The 20,387-nt window shown below is 38.6% G+C and overlaps 1 protein-coding gene across 1 annotated transcript; it reads right to left on the minus strand.

Annotated features, from left to right (window-relative positions):
* Positions 1–214: 214 nt before the first annotated feature.
* On the minus strand, positions 215–1,116 carry LOC117622680 (cysteine-rich repeat secretory protein 38-like). Its single transcript, XM_034353437.1, has one exon. It carries the CDS (start codon positions 1,102–1,104, stop codon positions 379–381), a length of 726 nt encoding a protein of 241 aa, XP_034209328.1. The 5' UTR covers positions 1,105–1,116; the 3' UTR covers positions 215–378.
* Between the last annotated feature and the right edge of the window lie 19,271 nt (positions 1,117–20,387).

Below are 20,387 nucleotides of genomic sequence, written 5' to 3' on the forward strand. Positions count from 1 at the left end.
TTTTGTTTTTACAGATTACCCACTAACAGGGATTGCCGGGAATGGGACTCAAATATAGGCCTTGATAGCGAAGAGAACGATCCTTACCAATTCGACCAGCCCTTATTGATGCTTTGCTCATTTTTTTTAAACTCTAGAGTTTTGGAATAATAAATTTCTGGTATACCTGCATGGTCAAATATATATCAGAATGAAGAGGGTTGAGGCTGATAAATTAGGCAATAGAAGTCCCATGCATATCACTTCATTTATTTGTAAGCATAATATGTAATAAACATTTCAGATTTATAACAATTAACATGTTTTCTAAACATGTTCTGAACTTATTGAATTAATATTGCTGCATGGTCATAACCGACTGAGAGCTATATCATCTAGTTAAGGATCAACAATGGGGTAAAGTTCATATCGAAAGTTACAACTCCCACCCACAACACGCCCACCTCGTTTTGCATCACAACAATTTGGTAATTCGCTTATTGCACCATCAAGACACTTCTTACAATCGGAACTAGAGAGGTCCCTCGTGCATTGAGTCAAACCATATAGCGTTTCTGATGAGCTGAGCTCTAGCTCACCAGTAGCATAAAACTTTGGGTTAGAAGAAGCTTTAGTAGATAACCCGCTTAACAATTCCTCAACTTTCGCATTGAATGGCGTGGGATCATCTACTTCTTGGACATTCCACATATAAAACCTGTTGTTGTTATCAATTTTCCCAGCAAAATTCACATTTGAGTACTTGAACAGGCAGTTGTCGTACCATATTATGGCTCCTTTTCTACTAGGGCAGCGCTCACCAAGCTCTTTGCTTGCCTCAACGACACAAGTCTTGCAATCTTGGCTTGAGACATCCCCACGACATAGGGCTAGCCCATTCGCTTGGTTTTGGCCTTCACCAGTTGATCCAAGGCCAAATCCAGTAGGAGGAACTTTTGTATACAGAAGATTGAACAGCTGAATCAAGTTAGCACCATATGGGCTATTGGCAGTGTAGTTTTCTTTGCTGAAACAAAAATGGAAAAGTGGCGAAGCACCAAGCGCTGCATGGTGTAAAAGACAGAAGAGTAAGAAAAAGAGAGGGATTGATTTGGAGAAGAACATATTGGCAGAAACTCAAAGTGGTTAATTTGTTCCGTCTTCTGTCCAGAACACACACCCTATAAATACACATTTAGGAAGTTTCTAAAAGTACTATGGCCTAGTTGAAATTGTTGACTTTTTAAAATGGGAACCTAGTCAAAAATATGGGCTGCCGAATTTATCTTTGAAATTAAATAATGCTCTTGTACAATTGGATGGGGATACAAGTGATGCTCAAAGACAAATTAAAGTCAACCGCGATGAAAAGTCAAATGTGGAAAACAATCAAATTTTTAGAGCAGTCTATTATAATGACGGTTACTCTCAACATGCACCCTCACTTGTGGTATCACTCAAGTGTAATACATGGACAACATATATTGGGTGACTTGGGAGCAATAGCAGAATTACTGCAAAAGAGGTTTTGGGGATAACATTAAAAATCAAACATATATATCTAAATAAATAGCCCAATATATACTAGCCTATTAATTAAAGTCCAAAAAGGTCTTAAGTCTTTATGAATTTAGTTGCACGGTAAACATACACATTAAAAATTAAAATAGGTACATTTTAAGTATGTTGTTGAACATATTTTTATTTTGATAATATGTGCTTTTTGGTTTCATTTAATATGTATTTGTTTATGTTAAAGTTTATTGGAAATTAACATTTACCCTTGCACTTGAAGTCTTCAAGTTCGATTTCCCCTTCATCCAATATCGCTTATTAAAAACGAAAAAAACTTATTGAAAATTAGTCAATGGAATTATGAACTAGTGTATTTTTAAAAATTAAATAAAAAAACAAGCAATAATCTAAACTACAAGGAGGAGGAGGGTTTAAACCCAAGACCACCGGTCTGCAAGTTAAGACATTTTTCCACTTGGCTAGACCCTGTTGGCGAACTAGTGGTTTATATGATTTTAATTTTAAGCTAATAACTTTGACTAACTCACCCATTGAAAAATTTATAATTCTGTCCTTACATGAGAGCATGTATGATTGTTTAATCCGATACGTGGATAGCTAACTCTAATACCATAAAGGAAATTGCGATTTTACCCGAAACCAAGAAGGTGCTGTGCATTAACAATAAAACTAATTGCGCTGAAGTTGATCTCAGCCTGTCATACGTTTGCTTTTTCGCTAATTGCAATAGGCCAAAGTGGACGCTTGAATCTCATTGCCGACGTAGAAAAGTAAAAATGGCTAATGCAAATGCGCGACAAATGACAAAAACTAAGGGCTCACCTCCACTAAATATCTTCGTTAGGAATGAAAAAAAAAAATATATATATATATATATATATATATATTCTAGGAAATGGATTGTTGGGTTTCTAGTGCGGTGTTGACCTCAAATTTATATAGGCAATCTTCTAGATGGAAGTTGAAAAAAGTTGCTCTGGAGGTTGTCTTTTTGCAAAGGAAAGGTGTTTTATAAAATTCAAATTTTTGGAAAGTGATTGATGTCATATTGACGGCCGCAGAATCGTGTGAGTGAACCAATTGGCCAAGTCTAGTTGGATGAACTGTGGGTATTTAATAAGGGATTCTTGTAGAAATGTCACCTGAACTTATACCTCACTTTTAATTTGTCATCTTAAAAAAAAATTTAAGAGAAATGTCACCTTAATTTTTCAAAATCCATGGATTGTCATTTGACTTTAACATCATCCAATTTTCCATCCATTTTAATGGTATTTTAGTCTTTTTATTTTCAAGGAAAAAAAGAAAGAAAAAAAGAGACCTCTCTCTTACTTTCTCCCCTAACCCAACCCCACCCGCCCCCCCAAAACACATCGCATAGGACCGCCTCCCCCTTCCCCACTTTTTTCTTTTCTTTTTGGCCTACTACTTTCCATTGTGTTTATGTTGAAGGATCTAAAGTTTGCTTGGTCACCATCTGTTATGTAGGCTACTGAATTATTGGTTTGGGTGGGTTGAGGGAATTTGTGTATGGAGGGTAGGTGTTCCTGTTCTGCGAAAACACTCCAAGACCTTGTCATTGGTGGACTATGCAAAGGCACGCACATAAACTCCTTGAGAATAAAACGCACACACCACGAAGAGAGTAAAACAAACACACAAGGACACAAATATTTATAGAGGTTCGACCTCCTGCCTACATCTTGTTGGTGATCCACCCAAGAAATTCACTAGAACGTAAGAACAACTTTGGTTACAACTGAACCCCCTTAGCTCTCACAAGAACCCTAGATCTCTTTTCTCTCACCCTTGCTCAAACCATTTGATGCCCTTGTAAACACTCAAGAATTCACCTTTGAATTTTGTCATGTGTTACATCTTCTCTTCTCCCCTTTGTTTACCTAACCCAAATAGTCCTATTTATAATGCATAGGACTTTAGTTACAAGTTAACTAGGAATAGGAAACATAAAAGACCATAAAACAAGGAGAAAATCTGTCCAAATCTAGTCACGAAATCGCACAACACGCGCAATCCTCTCGAGCGCTTGCAGCTTCCACTCGAGCACCAGTGATTCTTCTTCTCCAGCCGCTGCATTTTCTTGCAGCCCTTTGGTTCCTTCTTTCCTCCCGCATCATGGTGAGCCAAAACTTCAATAGTTCCATGGTAGAGAGCGAAGGAGGAAGGGGGAATGGATTTCAAGGTAGGCTAGGTTGGTTGGAGTCGCCAGTGGCACTCATGGATGGGGGAAGGGGATATATATGTGTGTGTGTCTGTGTGTATGTGTGTATCAATTTTAATTGTTCAAAAGATATACAATTTTTTATATAATGATTTTTCCATTTTAAAAATACCCTTGAAAATGGAAAGATTAAAATACCCCTAAAAATGGATAGAAAATTGGATGGTGTTAAAATCAGATGACAAATCATGGATTTTGAAAAATTTAGATGACATTTCTCTTAATTTTTTCTTTGAAGTGACAAATTGAAACTGAGATATAAGTTCATATCAACTGTCGCATTAGCCTCATGAAAAAATGAGCTTAATATAAACTCGGGTAAAAGATCTTAATAAATGCTATTTATATTCAACAATTGAATGAACATTCCATTCCACGGAGTCTAACTTTCCTTTTTAAGTATTTAGGCTTATTTATTGATATACTTCCTATGCTTTATCAGAAATCTCAGTTTACCTCAGGTAAGGTCCTGGGTTTGCGTCCTAACATCCATGTAGTGTGTGTAAATTTAGTATGCTATTGTCCCTCTCAATAGGAAAGGTCCTCAAAAAAATTAAAATTTAAAAAAAAATCTCAATTTACGTCCTGAGTTTACAACTGGGTCAATATGGGTGTGCTATTATTGTGTGTCTCGCGTTGCCCCATTCCATCAAATTTCTCAATAAAACCGTTATCTTGTTGACATGACATGAGTATTTTAGTATTTTAGCTATTAAAATATTTTTAAGTCTAAAATAAATATAAAAAAACAGATATAAAATATTTTAATTTCTTTTTAAAATTCAAACAGTTCTCAGTTTTATAAATTAGTTATTTAAAAAAACAACAAAAGAAAAGAAAATAACTTTCTCAAAACTGTTTAGAAAAAGAAAGAAAAACACCAACAACTTCCTAATAGCTTCAACCTTCACCCTCCCCTACCCAACCACCAACACCACCACCCACCAACCTCTCTCTGTGTGTCACGCCTCGGACCTGAGGGTTGGTGAAAACCCCGCGCCTAGTGCGTGAAAAAATAAAAATAAATAAATAAAAAAGCTGAAACATGGGTTTAAAATAAACTTCTCTTAGAAAAATAGCTCCAAAATTTTACAACTTTACAAGAAATAAATAAATCTAATTCAGCCTCAATTGGTTTAGTTCTTGTCTTGCCCACTAATTCATCTGAAAAATTAAACAAGGTGAGGGATGAGCAACCACCTCTCAGTAGGGACTTGAGACCTTACCACAGGAAATTGATATAACTAAATTAAGTGACATACAATCACACTGCCAAATATCACATTAATAATAATAATGCATGAATGCTCTTCATCTACTCCCGTTAATTCAAATAACTGGACAAGCAAATCTGCACATCCCATACCATGCTTATCCCACTTGGTCCCCGAATGCCCATTTATATGAACCAACACTCATCTCAATCATCCCATAATTCCTCTTTTATTAGTCATCTTGTCTAACTCCCTGTAGCCAGTCCCGAATCACCCAATAAAAACCATGTGCACCATGGGATCCCTGAGATCTAATACCTGCCAAGAATTAGACTCAGCTACACAAAAGATCATTCCCACTACCCTCTTTTTCATCATTATTTTCTCAACCCAAGAACTCCAAGTAATTATAATATTACGCATAATATAGTGCTCACGAAATTTAATTAAATCAATCTCTGTAAACGGCTCCCCAAGAAATCCCTACCTTGACACCAAAGCTTTTGCTAGAAATGTAAGGTGTTTTCCCAATATTCCACCACATCCACAAACTCAGTCTCCCACTCTTTTTTCTTAACCTTTCTTCTTCTCTCTATATTTCTTTCTAATTTCTCATGTTTTGAAACTATAAGGTTATGCTCCTATTTATAGTGGTTATAGGGATAGGATAAACTTCAATATTAAAAGGATAAGAACATCCAAATTTATCCAAAAGATAACAAGATAAGATCATCCAAGTTTATCCAAAAGATAAATATCCTAACAAGATAAGATCATCCAAGTTTATCCAAAAGATAAATATCCTAACAAGATAAGATCATACAAGTTTATCCAAAAGATAAATATCTTAAAAAGATAATAACGTCCAAGTTTATCTAAATGAAAAATATATTCTTTTATTAGTTTAAAATACGGGTCTTCACACACACACACACACACACTCTCTCTCTCTCTCAACCCTCTTTGCTAACAAAACCCAACACCTTCACCCCAAAATGTTTTTGTATTCATTCATATTTCTTGTGCAGTGTGTAGTGCAATATATATACAGCTTTAGTGATAAAATAATTAGAGGTAATAATGATCATACACTAATATACAAAGATCTAGTTGTCTACTTGAGATATAAAGTGGATTCTGGTGGAGGTGTATTAGTGGTGAGTAATTAGCTTTGTTTGGAGATATGATACTATATGTTTAGTGGATGATGAGTAGGCATGTTTGGTAGAAGCTGTGATAACTCTTTAATACACCCCCGCAAGATGGTGGCCCCATCAGAGAAACCAATCTTGGATTTGAGTAGATGAAAACGTTGATGAGAAAAAGGCTTGGTCAAAGCATCAGCTAATTGATCAATTGTAGAAACATAAGAAACTTGAAGAAGGCCACGAGTCACATGATCACGAACAAATTGAAAATCTATTTTGAGGTGTTTCATGCTGGAGTGAAGAACATGATTAGCACAGTAGAAAGTATCTCCAACATTATCACAGGAAATAGTGGAACTGGTAGGAAGTGAGACACCAAGCTTGCGAAGTGAGGATTGAATCCAGGCCAATTCAGCAGCAATGCAAGCGATGGCACAATACTCAGACTCAGTAGAGGAACGAGCAACAAATAATTGTTTGCGGAACTCCATGAGATTAAATTGCCACTAAGATAAATAAGATAACTAGTGGTGGAGCTGCGATCATCACGATTACCAGCCTAGTTCGCATCAAAATAGGCTTGTAAAGTGGGAGTAGACGAACGACAAATAAATAACCCATGATAAAAAGTGCACTTTAGATAACGAATAAGTCTCTTAAGGGCCTGCCAGTGAAGTTGAGAGGGTTGATGCATGGATTGAGAAAGCTTGTTAACGGCAAATGCAATGTCAAGATGAGTAAGGTTGAGGTATTGGAGACCACCAACGAGTTGTTGAAACATGGTAGCATCAGTTGGAGTAGAACCATCATGAAGGGTCAGGGGATCAGAGGTGGACATTGGGGTGCGGACCTCCTTAGCGCCATCCATACCAGCTGTAGCTAAAAGGTCCCATATGTATTTGTGTTGGGAAAGAAATAATCTACTAGCAGTAGGCACAATCTCAACACCAAGAATGTTAAGAATCAAAACACAAATAAAAGAGTACACAACAGTTTTGGGAATGACAGTACTCTTATTGAACAATCTAGGCTTATAAATAGCCTTCTACAATCTTAACAGAACGAGAAAAACCAGCTCACGTTTACAACTAATCAACGTGATAAATGCAACTAAACGAGTACCCTAAAGACTAGGGCTTATTCAAACTGAATACAAAAACTTATTTGAATCCCTAACAGAAACCCAAACTTTCTCTTCATTCCCTCCCTTAAACTAGTTCCCAATTGCAACTATTTTAATTCAAGAACTTGGCAAACTCCCAACTAAATCCGAGACCTCTAAAACACATCCAATGTGCAGGGCTTTGTCATCACATCTGCCAGCTGATCTTGTGTTCCACAATAAACCAACTCAACTGCTCCTTCTCGTGTGAGATCACGAAGAAAATGGAAGCGCACATCAATGTGCTTGCTTCGACCATGTAACACAGGGTTTTTTGATAGTTTAATTGTGGAACTATTATCACAAAGAATTGTAGTACACTTACTTTCCTCCATACTCAGTTTCTCAAGTATCCTCTTCATCCAAACAGTTTGGCTAGCACACGTAGCTGCAGCCACAAACTCTACTTCAGTGGTTGAAAGTGTGACTATAGGTTGTTTTCTTGAAGACCAGGCAACAGCTCCAGATCCCAACATGAATACATAGGCTGATGTGCTTTTCCTGTCTTCTAGATCTCCTGCATAATTGCTATCTGTATAACCAACCAGACCTTCATACCCTCCCTTCTTGTAAAAAACTCCAAGTCCAGTGGTTCCTTTCAAGTACTTCAGTATCCTCTTGGTTGCCAGCAAGTGCAACTCAGTTGGTCTAGCCATGTACCTGCCAATCAAGCTTACTGCAAACATCAAGTCCGGCCTCGTAGCTGTTAAGTACATGAGGCATCCCACCATCAGTTTAAACAAAGTCTCATCAACACCAACCCCATTCTAATCTTTAAAAAGTTTACAACCTGGAGCAATGGGATTATGAACCGAGTTGCTAGTTTCCATCCGAAACCTATTCAACACCTCCAAAGCATACTTTCTCTGGCAAATATAAATCCCATCCGACCTCTGCAATACTTCTATGCCAAGGAAAAACCTCATTCTCCCCAAATCGGTCATATCAAACTCCCTCAACATGGAATTCTTAAACTCAGCAAACATCAATTCATCATTGCAAGTAAATATTGAATCATCCACTTATAAGCTGAGAATGAGAATCTTACCTCCCTTATTTGTTTTAATGAACAAAGTATGTTCACTATAACACTTCTTGAACCCTTCGCTTATGAAATGTGCTTCAATACGACTGAACCAAGGTCGTGGGGCTTATTTTAGTCCATAAAGGGATTTCTTCAACCTATATACTTTCTAAGGATTATTTTTTTAGTTCATAACCCTTAGGCTACTCCACGTACACTTCTTCATTAAGCTTCCCATGCAGGAATGCGGATTTGACATCAAGTTGATAGAGAGTCCATCCTTTCTGAGCTGCTAGAGCCACAATCATTCTCACTGTATCCATTCTAGCAACCGATGCAAATACTTCTGTGTAGTCTATCCCTTGCTGTTGTGCATACCCCTTGGACACCAAACGAGCCTTGAACTTGTCCACTTCTTCATTCTCCCTGAGTTTGGTCTTATAAACCCACTTCACTCCAATCTTCTTTGCACCTGTAGGCAAATCAATAAGTTCCCATGTGTTGTTTCTCTCTGTAGCCTTCATCTCCATGTCCATAGCTATCCTCCATTTGTCATGCTTCACTGCCTCCTCAAAATGCACTGGATCTGCTGAAGCAAATATGGCCAAATTAACATTTGTATCTTCTTCTTCTCAAAGCCCTTCCCCACTTACATAATCTCTCATCCATCCTGAGGGCCTTTTGGCTCTTCTTTCATCGAAACTGGAGACTCTCTTCCATTTTCACCAATTTGAGGACTACCAACTAGTTCTTCAGTGACTTCTTATTCTTCCCTACTCACTGCCCCATCATTTTCTGCGTTCACTACCTCATTATCTTATTCATCATCTCATTCCAGATCAGCCATTATATGTTCTTCATAACTTTTATCCCAGTTCCAAGACTTGTCATCCTCAAACACTACATCCCTGCTAATTACAACCTTCTTTGCAACTGGATCATAGAGCTATATGCCTTAGACTCTTCACTTACTCCCAATAACACACAGTTGAAGCTTTTTGCATCTAGCTTTGTCCTTTTCACATCAGGAATATGCACATGTGCCACACATTCGAAAACCCTGAAATACTCAACTGAGAGTTTGCTTCCACTCCAAGCTTCCTCAAGTGTTTGATTCTTTACAACCAATGTAGGACTTCGATTTAGAACATATGTTGTCCAGTTTACTACCTCTGGCCAGAAAGTCTTGGGAGTCTTTTTTTAAGACAACATGCATCGAACCATGTTCATCACTGTTCGATTTTTCCTTTCAGCAACTCCGTTCTGCTGTGGGGTATACGTTGCAATCAATTTCCCCTTGATGCCATGCTCTGTGCAAAACTCATTGAATTCGAATGATGTGAACTGTCCTTCTCAGTCTGTTCTCAAACATTTTATATGCCATCCTACTTCTTTCTCAACATAACTCTGAAAACATTTGAACATGCTTAATGCTTCTGATTTTTCTACTAAAAAATAAGTCCATGCCTTTCTAGTAAAGTCATCAATAAAGCATATGATGTACCTCTTCTTACTATTGGAGATGAGAGAGATTGGTCCGCAGAGGTTTGCATGAATAAGTTGGAGTTTCTCTGTAGCCCTCCAATTGCTCTTTTTTGAAATTGAATCCCTGTGTTGCTATCCAATCATACAATTAGCACACACTGTCCATGGACTCTTGAACTGAGGTATTCCATGCACCATTTTCTTGAACTGAAGTGTCCTCAATCCTTTGTAACTCCAATGTCCATAGAGACAATGCCATAAGTGTGCCAAATCCTACGTGGAAGTGTAGAGACAAGCTGGCTTTGGAGACAGTGAATTTTCTAGCAACACAAACACCCGATTTGTTGTCATCTCAGTTTGTATTATGAGCCCTTTCTCTAGATGATAAATTTTGAGCTTTCCTTGTTGAATGAGAATTGTCAACCCTCTTTCTTGTAGTTGACCAATGCTCAGAAGATTGTTCTGTAGTTTAGGCACAAAAAAATACTTCACTAACAACATGTGTAAAGCCGCTTACTGTCAATCTCACGTTGCCTTTTCCTAATATAGCCATCCTTGTGTTATTTCCCAACTTTACAATCTTCCTGAAGTCCTCATTTAAATCGTAGAACAGGCTTTTGTCACCACACATGTGGGTGCTACATCCAGAATCTAGGAACCAGACACCTTCCCTTCGAGCACTTTTCATCTCCACATATGACACGAGCAACATATGTTATTCTTCTCCTAATTCAACGTAGTTGGCTTCCTTATCCCAGCTTGGACACTCAGATTGAAAGTGTCCAAGCTTGTGACACTTATAGCATTCCACTGTTGCTTTATTGTAGGACTGGCGGCCTCTCCCTCTTCCTCGACCTCTATATGCACCTTGACCCCGTCCTCTTGCACCAAAACTGTCTTTAGATGTTATCTTGAGTGCTTGTTCTTCTCTTTATGTCGTTGGAATTTTTGCTCATGAATAATCAGAGAACTCTACAGTTCATCAATGGAGAGTTGATCAATGTCTTTGGACTCCTCGATTGAGCAAACGACATAATTAAACTTCTCACTCAATGATCTGAGAATCTTCTCCACCACTGTGACATCTTGCATCTGCTCTCCATGTGTTCTCATCTTGTTGGCCACTGACAACACTCTTGAAAAGTACTCGGAGACTCCTTCTCCAACCTTCATATCTAGGGTTTCAAACTCTCCGCGAAGAGCTTGTAGATGTGACCTCTTAACCCTAGCACTCCTTTCAAACTTCTTCTTCATAGACTCCCAAATTTGTTTGGAAGTATCCTTCATGAGAATGGTCTCCAATATCGTCCGATCTATGGCCTGAAAGAGATAATTTTTGACTTCCAAATCTTTCAGCTTCAATTCATTGAGCCCCTTTCGCTGTGCTTTTATTTGCACCGCTACACACTCCGGCTCAACATAGCCAATCTCTACCAGCCCCCAATATTCCTTAGATCGCAGGAAATTCTCCATCAACATGCTCCAATGGTCATAGTGACCATCGAAGCGACGGATGGCTAGCTACACAAAATTCCCTTCGGTTGTCATCTTCTTTGCTGCTGCAAAAATCTCTCAGACTGCTGCTTTGATTTTGTCAAGCCCAATAGGGGCTCTGATACCAGAATGTTAAGAATCGAAACACAAATAAAAGAGTACACAACAGTTCTGGGAATGACATTACTCTTATTGAACAATCTAGGCATATAAATAGCCTTCTACAATATTAACATAATGAGAAAAACTAGCTCATGTTTACAACTAATCAACGTGATAAGTGCAACTAAACAAGTACCCTAAAGACTAGGGCTTATTCAAACTAAATGCAAAACTTATCTGAATCCCTAACAGAAACCTAAACTTTCTCTCCAAAGAAAATAGTGAAGAGGACCCAAATCTTTGAGCGAGACTTGCTGGGCAAGGTCATGAAGAAATTTAGACAGAGTAGATGAATTATTTCCTATAACAATAAGGTCATCAACATAGACAAGGAAGTAAATAATAGCAAAACCATGATGATAAATAAATAAGGAGGCATCTGAAAGGGTTTTGGTGAATGCATGAGAGAGCAAGAAGGAGCTCAATTTTTTGTACCATGCGCGTGGTGCCTGCTTGAGGCCATATAGTGCTTTGCGAAGTTTGCATACATGAGATGGAAAATTTGAGTCCACAAAACCAAGGGGTTGTAACATATAGACATCTTCAGATAGTGAACCATGGAGAAATGCATTATTGACATCAAGTTGGCGGTCGGCCATCTAAAAGAGAGAGCAAGATGTAGAATAATTCTAATGGTAGTAGGTTTTACAACAGGACTGAAGGTGTCAGAGAAATCAATGCCATGGCACTGATGAAAATATTTAGCAACTGAACATGCCTTGTATCTGTCAATACTGCAGTTCAGGTGATGTTTGATGCGAAATACCCACTTGCAACCTATGAGGTTCTGATGAAAAGTGGCTAGAACAAGTTCCCAGGTGCAATTTCGAATTAAGGCATTAAATTCATTGGACAAAAAGGATCTCGAGCGGCCTAAGAGACACATGTTGGTTCTAGAGGCGAAGGGAGAGGGTATTTGGTAGTGACATGAATGTGTTTGGGTTTAAAGATATGGTTTTTGGATCAGAAAATCATGGGGTGATGATTGGTAGGAGGAGGTGGAGGAGGCGGTGGTGGAGAAGGTGAACTACTGGGAAATGCTGGTGAGGGATCAGGCATGAGGGGACAAGGCTCATTCGAGGGAGAACAAGATGACGGAGATGAGGCACTAGCAACCAATGTAGCAAGAGCTACGGATGGTGAAGTCTAGTGATGTGATGTTGTAGCATGCATGATAGACACATGTAGGATAGGGGGGATGAGAGAAGACCAGAGCTCAAGGCTGGAAGCAGAGACACGAGGAGCAGATGGATTATGTAAAGTGAATGGGAAGACAGACTGATCATGTACAACATGTCAAGAGACCAAAAGAAGCTGAGAAGAAAGATCAAGGCATTTTTAGGCACTTTGGGAAAAAGAATAGCTAAGAAAAAGACATGAGCGAGAACACAGAACAAGTTTATAAGAGTTACAGGCACGTAACCAAGGAAAACATAAATAGTCGAAGACACGAAGTTTACGGTAGTGAGAAGGTTGACCAAAAAGAGCAATGTAGGGTGATATGTTTCCAAGAGTGGAGATAGGCGTGCGATTGATAAGGTATATAGTAGCTTGAAACGCATGAGTCCAATAGGAGAGAGGCATGGAGGCTTGATGAAGGAGGGTAAGACCAGTTTCAACAACATGACGATGACAACGCTCAGCTAACCCATTATGTTCAAGAGTGTAAAGAGGGGAAGTTAGGTGGTAAATACCACTGGAAGCAAGAAAATCTTTGAGTTTGACATACTCACCACCCCCATCAGAGTAAAGAGAAGAAATTTTTGTTTTGAAATAATTTTCGACAAGGGATTTAAATTTGGTAAAAATATGAAGCACGTCAGATTTGAGTTTAATAGGGTAGAGCCAAATGTATTTGGTGTAATGGTCGACAAAGATAACATAATATGTAAAATCATGAATTGAGGTAAACAGAGAAGGACCCTAAACATCACTATAGAGGAGATCAAGAGGACCTCTACTCATAAGAGAAGAAACACCAAACGGGAGTCGATGGCTCTTATTACAACATGTGGCACATGAAGACACACTAAAGGATTTAGACGACACAGAAAGGGAGGAGGAATGGATAATTTTATGAAGAGTGCGGTTATTTGGGTGACCAAGGAGTTGATGCCAGGCATGCATAGGGGTTGCTTTACCAACCATAGCAACAGCCTGAACGAAGGAACTCGTGGAAGATTGAGGCCACTTATACACGTCATTCTTATTCGGACCTCAAAGAAGTGTCGTCTCCATGCCCAGATCCTTCACACAAAAGTAAGAGGGGGAAAATTCAATTGAGGTATTGTTATGTTTACAGAATTTAGAAAGAAATATTAAATTTTTATGTATGGAAGGAATGCAAAGCATGTTAGATAAGGAAAAAGTAGTAAGGGAGGAAGAAGAAAGGTGGGTAGATCCAACATGTGTGATTTCCAAACCTAATCCATTACCAATGACAATTTCATCAGAACCTTTATATGGAGAATGGACAGACAGATTTTTCAGATTAGCAGTGACATGGTGGGAGGCACCACAGTAGATGAGCCAATTTTACGAAGAGACAGTGGTACCAAAAGAATAGTTTGCAACTTGTGGCTACTGCTGGACAAAACGAGCGCGGGAACAACGCTTGGTGCTATGACCTTATTGATCACAAAGTTGACAGAAACCACGATAGCCAGTTCCAAAGGTATTATAGGAGTGTCGAAATTGAGTAGTATTGGAAGGACTATGATTGAAGGAAGTAGTGCCAGAGGATTCGCGATGGGGCAGAGAGGAATGGGGCTGCTGAGTAATGTTTGCAGTAATGACAGGCGATGCAGTATGGGTGTCCTCGCATTGTAGGGCAGCTTCATACTCTACAAGTTTTTCATGAAGCTCTTCAAAGGAAATGGAGCTTTCACGAGCACGAGCAGCAGCGGCGAGTTCCTTGAATTCAGGACTAACACCGTTAAGAATATGGATGACAAGATCGTCATCAGCAACCAGAGCATCAATAAGGGCTAACTCGTCACTAATGGCTTTGACAGTTTGCAGGTATGCAGTGGCAGGTTTGGAGTCACGACGTGTGAGGGTGAGTCTTTCTTTGAGACTTATGACACGAGATCGAGTTCAGTTGGCAAAGAGCTGTGAGAGTTTGTCCCACGCAGCCTGGGAGGTTTTTGCAGAAGCAATGAGGGAGATAACTTGTTCAGATACCAAAGCAAGGATGGCATGAAGCAATAGTTGATCTTGACGTGTCCATAGAGCATGGGGATAAGATGGAGAACTAGCGATTGATGGTGGTGAGGGAGTATATATCTCGTCTACATACCCCATGAGATCATATCCTAAGAGAAAAGCATTGAACTGTGCCCACCAAGAAGGATAGTTTAAGGGCGTTAGTTTGATTGGGAGTTGAGCAGCGGCATTGATAGTGATTAAGGAAGTAGTGGTATTCGTGGAGCTGGGAGAGGACACAATAGGACTGGGGGATTGGGAGGTTTCAGTGGCCATGTTTAAAGGTAGGAATGAATAGAGGAAGAAAATAATAATAATGAATAGAAAAGGATGCTCGGTGGATTGTTAAAGATCTAATACCATGAAGAATCTAAAGCTACAAAATATTTTTGCATTCATTCATATTTCTTGTGTGTGTAGTAAAATATATATATATATATATATACATACAACTTTAGTGACAAAATAATAAGAGGTAATAATGAGCCTACACTAATATACAAAGATCTAGTTGTCTACTTGAGATATAAAGTGGATTTCGGTGGAAGTATATTAGTGGTGAGTAATTAGCTTTGTCTGGAGATATGATAGTATATGTTTAGTGGATGATGAGTAGGCATGTTTGATGGAATATGGATGATGATGATGATGGTGACGAGGACAAGGGTGGGTGTGGCTTGGTGGGATTGGGTTATCAAACGCAATTCATCTCCCTACTTCTTCAATCTCTTGGATTAGTAAGTTAGGGAGGAGAGAAAGAAGGGGCCACATGGGTGGACAGGGGGAAGGGGGAAATGTGGTTACGGCAGGGTGGTTGGAGATAAGGATGGCAATAATACCCGTTGGGTCCCCGGCCCTAATAGGGGTAGTTTTTGGGGGAAAATCGGGGCCGGATACGGGGATCCCCGAATTTGCAAAATCCCCTGATCGGGGATGGTATTGTTATCCCCGTCCCTGAACTCGGCCCGATAAGTAATATATTTATTTATAAGTAATATATTTATTTATAATTAATATTNATTATATACATATATATTATTATAATATAATAAACAAAGTTACCCTAGAGAGTCGCTGTCTGTCGCTCCTTATTCCTTCCTCCTACACGTGCTGCTATCTTCTAGAATTCTTTTAGCGAGCGACTGCACATCAAGTTCGCTGTCAACAAGGTTCTCTCTCTTTTTGAAAATTTTCTATTGTTTACTTTGTTGTCTCTAAAGCAATTAACACCACAAAGCACGGCATATGCATGCTTTGGTCTGATAAAAGATGTACCTTGTCTAATAGGCATGCTTTGTTTTGAAAAAAGTTGTACCTTTTTTGATATGCATGCTTTCCTTTTGAGAGAATAAAAAGCACCAACATGTTCATACTTTTAACCTCCGGACATAACAAAAGGAAATCTAACAATGATTAGTTCAATAAAAGTTGTACCATTTCGATCTATGGAAACCACGCAAAACCATTGTATGGAGTGCCCTTCAATATTATGCCAAGAGGCAACCTCGCTGGGAATTTTTTTTTTTTTTGTTATGACTAATTCCGTTCGTGTTGTTTAATCCAATTGCATGCGTATAAATAAAATACATTGATTGTAGTAAGTTAAATAATTACATAGTTAAAAATATTGTACCTTCCAATTGATGTATCAGTCTTTATAAAAAAAAATTTCCTAGATGAGTGATGACAATGAAGAGACTCAAGTTCTTGAAACCCAAATTGAGGAGGATATATAACAACCCTACACTAAATGAAAATGATAAGAATCCTATAGTAACTGAAAATAACAACACGGAAGCCACAAGTTCAACTCAAGCTGCTATGAACAAAAGGAAATGTAGATCTCCTACTTGGGAACATTTTCAAAAGAAAGAAATTCGAGGTCAAATGAAAGCTATGTGCATTCATTATAAGAATATCTTAGTTGCAAGTAGCAAGAATGGGACTAGACATTTACTTGATCATGTAAAGTCTTGTCCTTATAAATAAATAAAAAAAGAACCATAGATCAATCAACGTTGAATCCTACAAAGTTGAGTGATGGGACTGTCAAACTTGGTACTTATAATTTTGACCACGACCATGCTAGAAAGACATTTTACCATGCTTAAGACTGCAATGATATACAAAGATGTTTTTCCTCGTTTGAAGCACCGTGAGCCGTTGTACAAAGAAGTGCCTAGTGAAAGTGATTGGGCAAAGAGAAAGAAGCTTGTTGATAAGTTGGACATGTTTTATGATGCGACTGTTTTTTTTTCAAGGACCAAGTATCCTACTGTCAATCTTTACTTTAAGAATATTTGTGCTATTAGATTAGCAATTTATGATTGGCTTAGTTCTGAACAAGAAAAGGTGCAAGCAACTGACAGGACCCGTCTCGAATTTCTCAAAATCCTTGACAAATCTTGTGGTTTTTCCGACATCCACCAAATACCGGGCCCACTTACTAACTTCACCCTCTTCTCCAAAAACAAAGGAAAAGACGGGCGAGACTTTCTGCCGAAATTTTGGGAAAGTTTCCCCTGAAAAACGGACTTTCCCAAAAACTTTTAACTTGTTAGAACACAATATAAATACCAACCAGCAGCATGCACAATGTAGAAACACACAATTTACATAATAGGTCTCTGGCCTTACATCCAACCCTAGCATGGGCGGTAACAGAGCAAATCTAGATAAATTCAAGTTACAAGCAAAAATAAAGTTCAACGATAAACGAGACAAATAAAAGTTACCCTACAAGAGTTCGGGGCTCGACAGTTCAAGTCTCGACTCGGCAGCTCAGTTTAGGTCTAGCTACTGCTTGAGGGGCGCAAAATAGAAAACTTGTGAATGGACAAAACAAAGTTTTATTATAATTCAGAACAAGATAATGAACCCCACTGTTTAGAAAACAATGCTAAAAACATGCAATCGAAAACATTCAGACGTATTCAATGTGAAACTGATGTACTCTCACACTCCTAATATAATATCAAACTATTCAAGTCACATCCTTTGACTCCAACCAAATCCCTTCCTGAAACATAGGCTTATAAAACGAAAAATGTTAAGAAAGCTTTTGAAATAGTTAAGCGTATATAAATTTATAGTTATATACATATAGACACGAAGAATCTTGAAATTGTATAGATATACACCCCAAAATCCATAACTATACAAATAATATAATTTATAAGTATATATAATATTTTCACACCAACACGAGCACCGGGGAAACAATCCAGCATGGAGATTGTTTGACTAGCCCGTAGGGTTTCAACTTTCTACCTTGCGTCTAGGGATGAGCTGTGCAACTGGGGGACTACCACTCTACAGCACACATGCCGGAAATTCCAAAGCCACGTGTGGCCAAACCAAACCATGTCCTACGCACGCACACTGGTTTATCACACGCCAAATAATCCAATGCCACGTATGATAAAGTACTAACAAAATCAGATTGGCCCACACGTCGGAAAATCCAACGCCACGTGTGGGTACAGTAACCAGGGGATGATACTTAGCATGGTGCAATTACATATTCACATAATAATCAACAAAGTACCAAATTCTTATCAATCACTTGCCCAGCAATTTAGTCATAAATCAAATAACAATTTCACAAAACATATCATTCATATCCAATATAATTATAGACTTCAATTACCAAGATAACCGAAATTTCCATAATTAAACAATATATAAACTCTATAATCAAAATAATCCATTTTTAAATGCATGGTAATTTAATCGTTGAAAATAATTCTATTTCAAAACAAAGTCCACTCACAGAAAGTCTGATATTGCGTGACCCTAATAGGGTCTTGCTTGCGAGGTACGCTAAGCCGGAGTACCTATTGAAGAATACGAGGACTAGATTAATTAATTAGAATACTTTGAACAAGAACTTTAAAAACGAACTCCTAGTTTTTTCCAGGACTCAAGGGTGTGTACGACAATCGGTGAGTTTCTAAGGTTCAACTACGTGTTTCGAAAGGTGAAATAACCTTGGAAGACCCTTGGTTAACCGGACCCGCAGGGCCCACGACCTCCAATTTCCTATCCGAAAGTTCATATGGGTTCAACAAGGTATACCAACTATGTCCTGCAAGTTTGGTCCAAATTGAGCGGTCGAATAGCTCTCGATCGCATGATCGGACGATCACTGTTTTACGTAATCTTTGAATCAATGATTTGGAGTATCTGGGACTCCGATTCTCGATCCATGATTTCCTACACGATCCTAGAGGACGTAATCAACATATTTGGAAATGGGGCCGATCCAACGGTCCAATCATATCGAACCCGGACATCGCCTAATATGTGTAAATCTGTTTGATCGTCAAATGATAACCAAATTCGAATCCGACCATATCGTCGTGCTTGGGACGACATGGGGAACATTTTAGAACCAAATTGGCCACCCAACCTTGGCTCACCCGCCGACAACGCGTGGGTGTCTTGAGCAAATTCCAATGACCGAAAAATTCTCAAAACACCCGACAATACCTATACCTATGTGTTCATGACAACTAGTATAGAAACTTTTGTTCTTGGGCCACGGCCAAAGAGTGGCCAGAGCTTGCCGAAAAGTCAAGCAAAATGGGTCAAAACTTAGATCCTAAATCGAGCTTCGAAACTACAAAATCAATCCTAACCATGCCAACCATCTGCTAGATCACATTGAATAGATGAAAAAGCATATCTGGATCGACAAAATCGGTGGCCTGAATCGTCAAAAACGCTGACAAAAAATTCGAGGGAAAACCGGCCTGTTTTCGAGCTCCCTCCAGCGTAGGAGGCTGTGGTTCATCTGGAAAAAGGGAGGGATGAGGAGACGATGTTGAGTTGGTTCTTTTGCAACCGGTCTCGTGGCAAACGGTGGCCAGATGAGGGAGATTACTGGCCAAACAGTGGTCGGCTGTGCTGTCTTCGCGGGGAGAGAGAGAGAGAGAGAGAGAGAGAGAGAGAGAGAGAGAAGTTGCGTTGGTTTTTTTTAAAAAAATCTAACTTCAAAATATTTACGGTTGTGCCACTGCACTTCCGTTGACCATAACTTCTTCATTAAAACTAGCCCACTACGTGTCTACGAACTCGTATCAATGAGCTCTTTGCAATGATGCCATTTAATTCCCCAAAATCCTACCTGATTAAAAAGTTACCAAAGTGACCCTAACCCAAGGGGAAAATTGTAATTTCACCATTAATTAAATTTAATAATTATATAGATTAAATAAATGGTTAAAATTGGGTTGGGATATCACAGCAACGACATTACATATGCAAAGAAATTTTGAGAAGTATTGGGATACAATGCATGGTTTGATGGGAGTTGCAAGTATTTCGGATCCAAGGTATAAGATGAAACAAATTGAATTTTTATGCTCTCTAATATATCCAAACAATGCAGCTCAACAGATTAAGAAATATAAAGATATTCTCTATGACTTGGTCAAGGATATCAGTCAAAATCTCAACAAAGTCAGTAGGTGCAATCTGAATCTTTGATTCCTACTTCTTCATCTAGGCCATCTGTGCGTAAACTTGATTTGGTAAAGCAATTGGATGTGTTCGTTTCTCACTCCACTACCCATGGACATGTTAAATCTGAGTTGGATCATTATCCAGAAGAGTCTATTTTACCTAGGAATGATGATGATGATTTTGATATATTATATTGGTGGAAATCAAATGGGATCAAATATCCTACTTTGGACGACATTGCTAGAGATATTTTGGCCATTCATGTATCCAC

The sequence above is a fragment of the Prunus dulcis genome, chromosome 3, assembly GCF_902201215.1.
Source record: "Prunus dulcis chromosome 3, ALMONDv2, whole genome shotgun sequence".
In the NCBI taxonomy this organism is placed as follows: domain Eukaryota; kingdom Viridiplantae; phylum Streptophyta; class Magnoliopsida; order Rosales; family Rosaceae; genus Prunus; species Prunus dulcis.

Excerpts from the sequence above, each read along its gene's own strand:
- LOC117622680 (XM_034353437.1), bottom strand. The coding sequence starts at position 1,104 with ATGTTCTTCTCCAAATCAATCCCTCTCTTTTTCTTACTCTTCTGTCTT.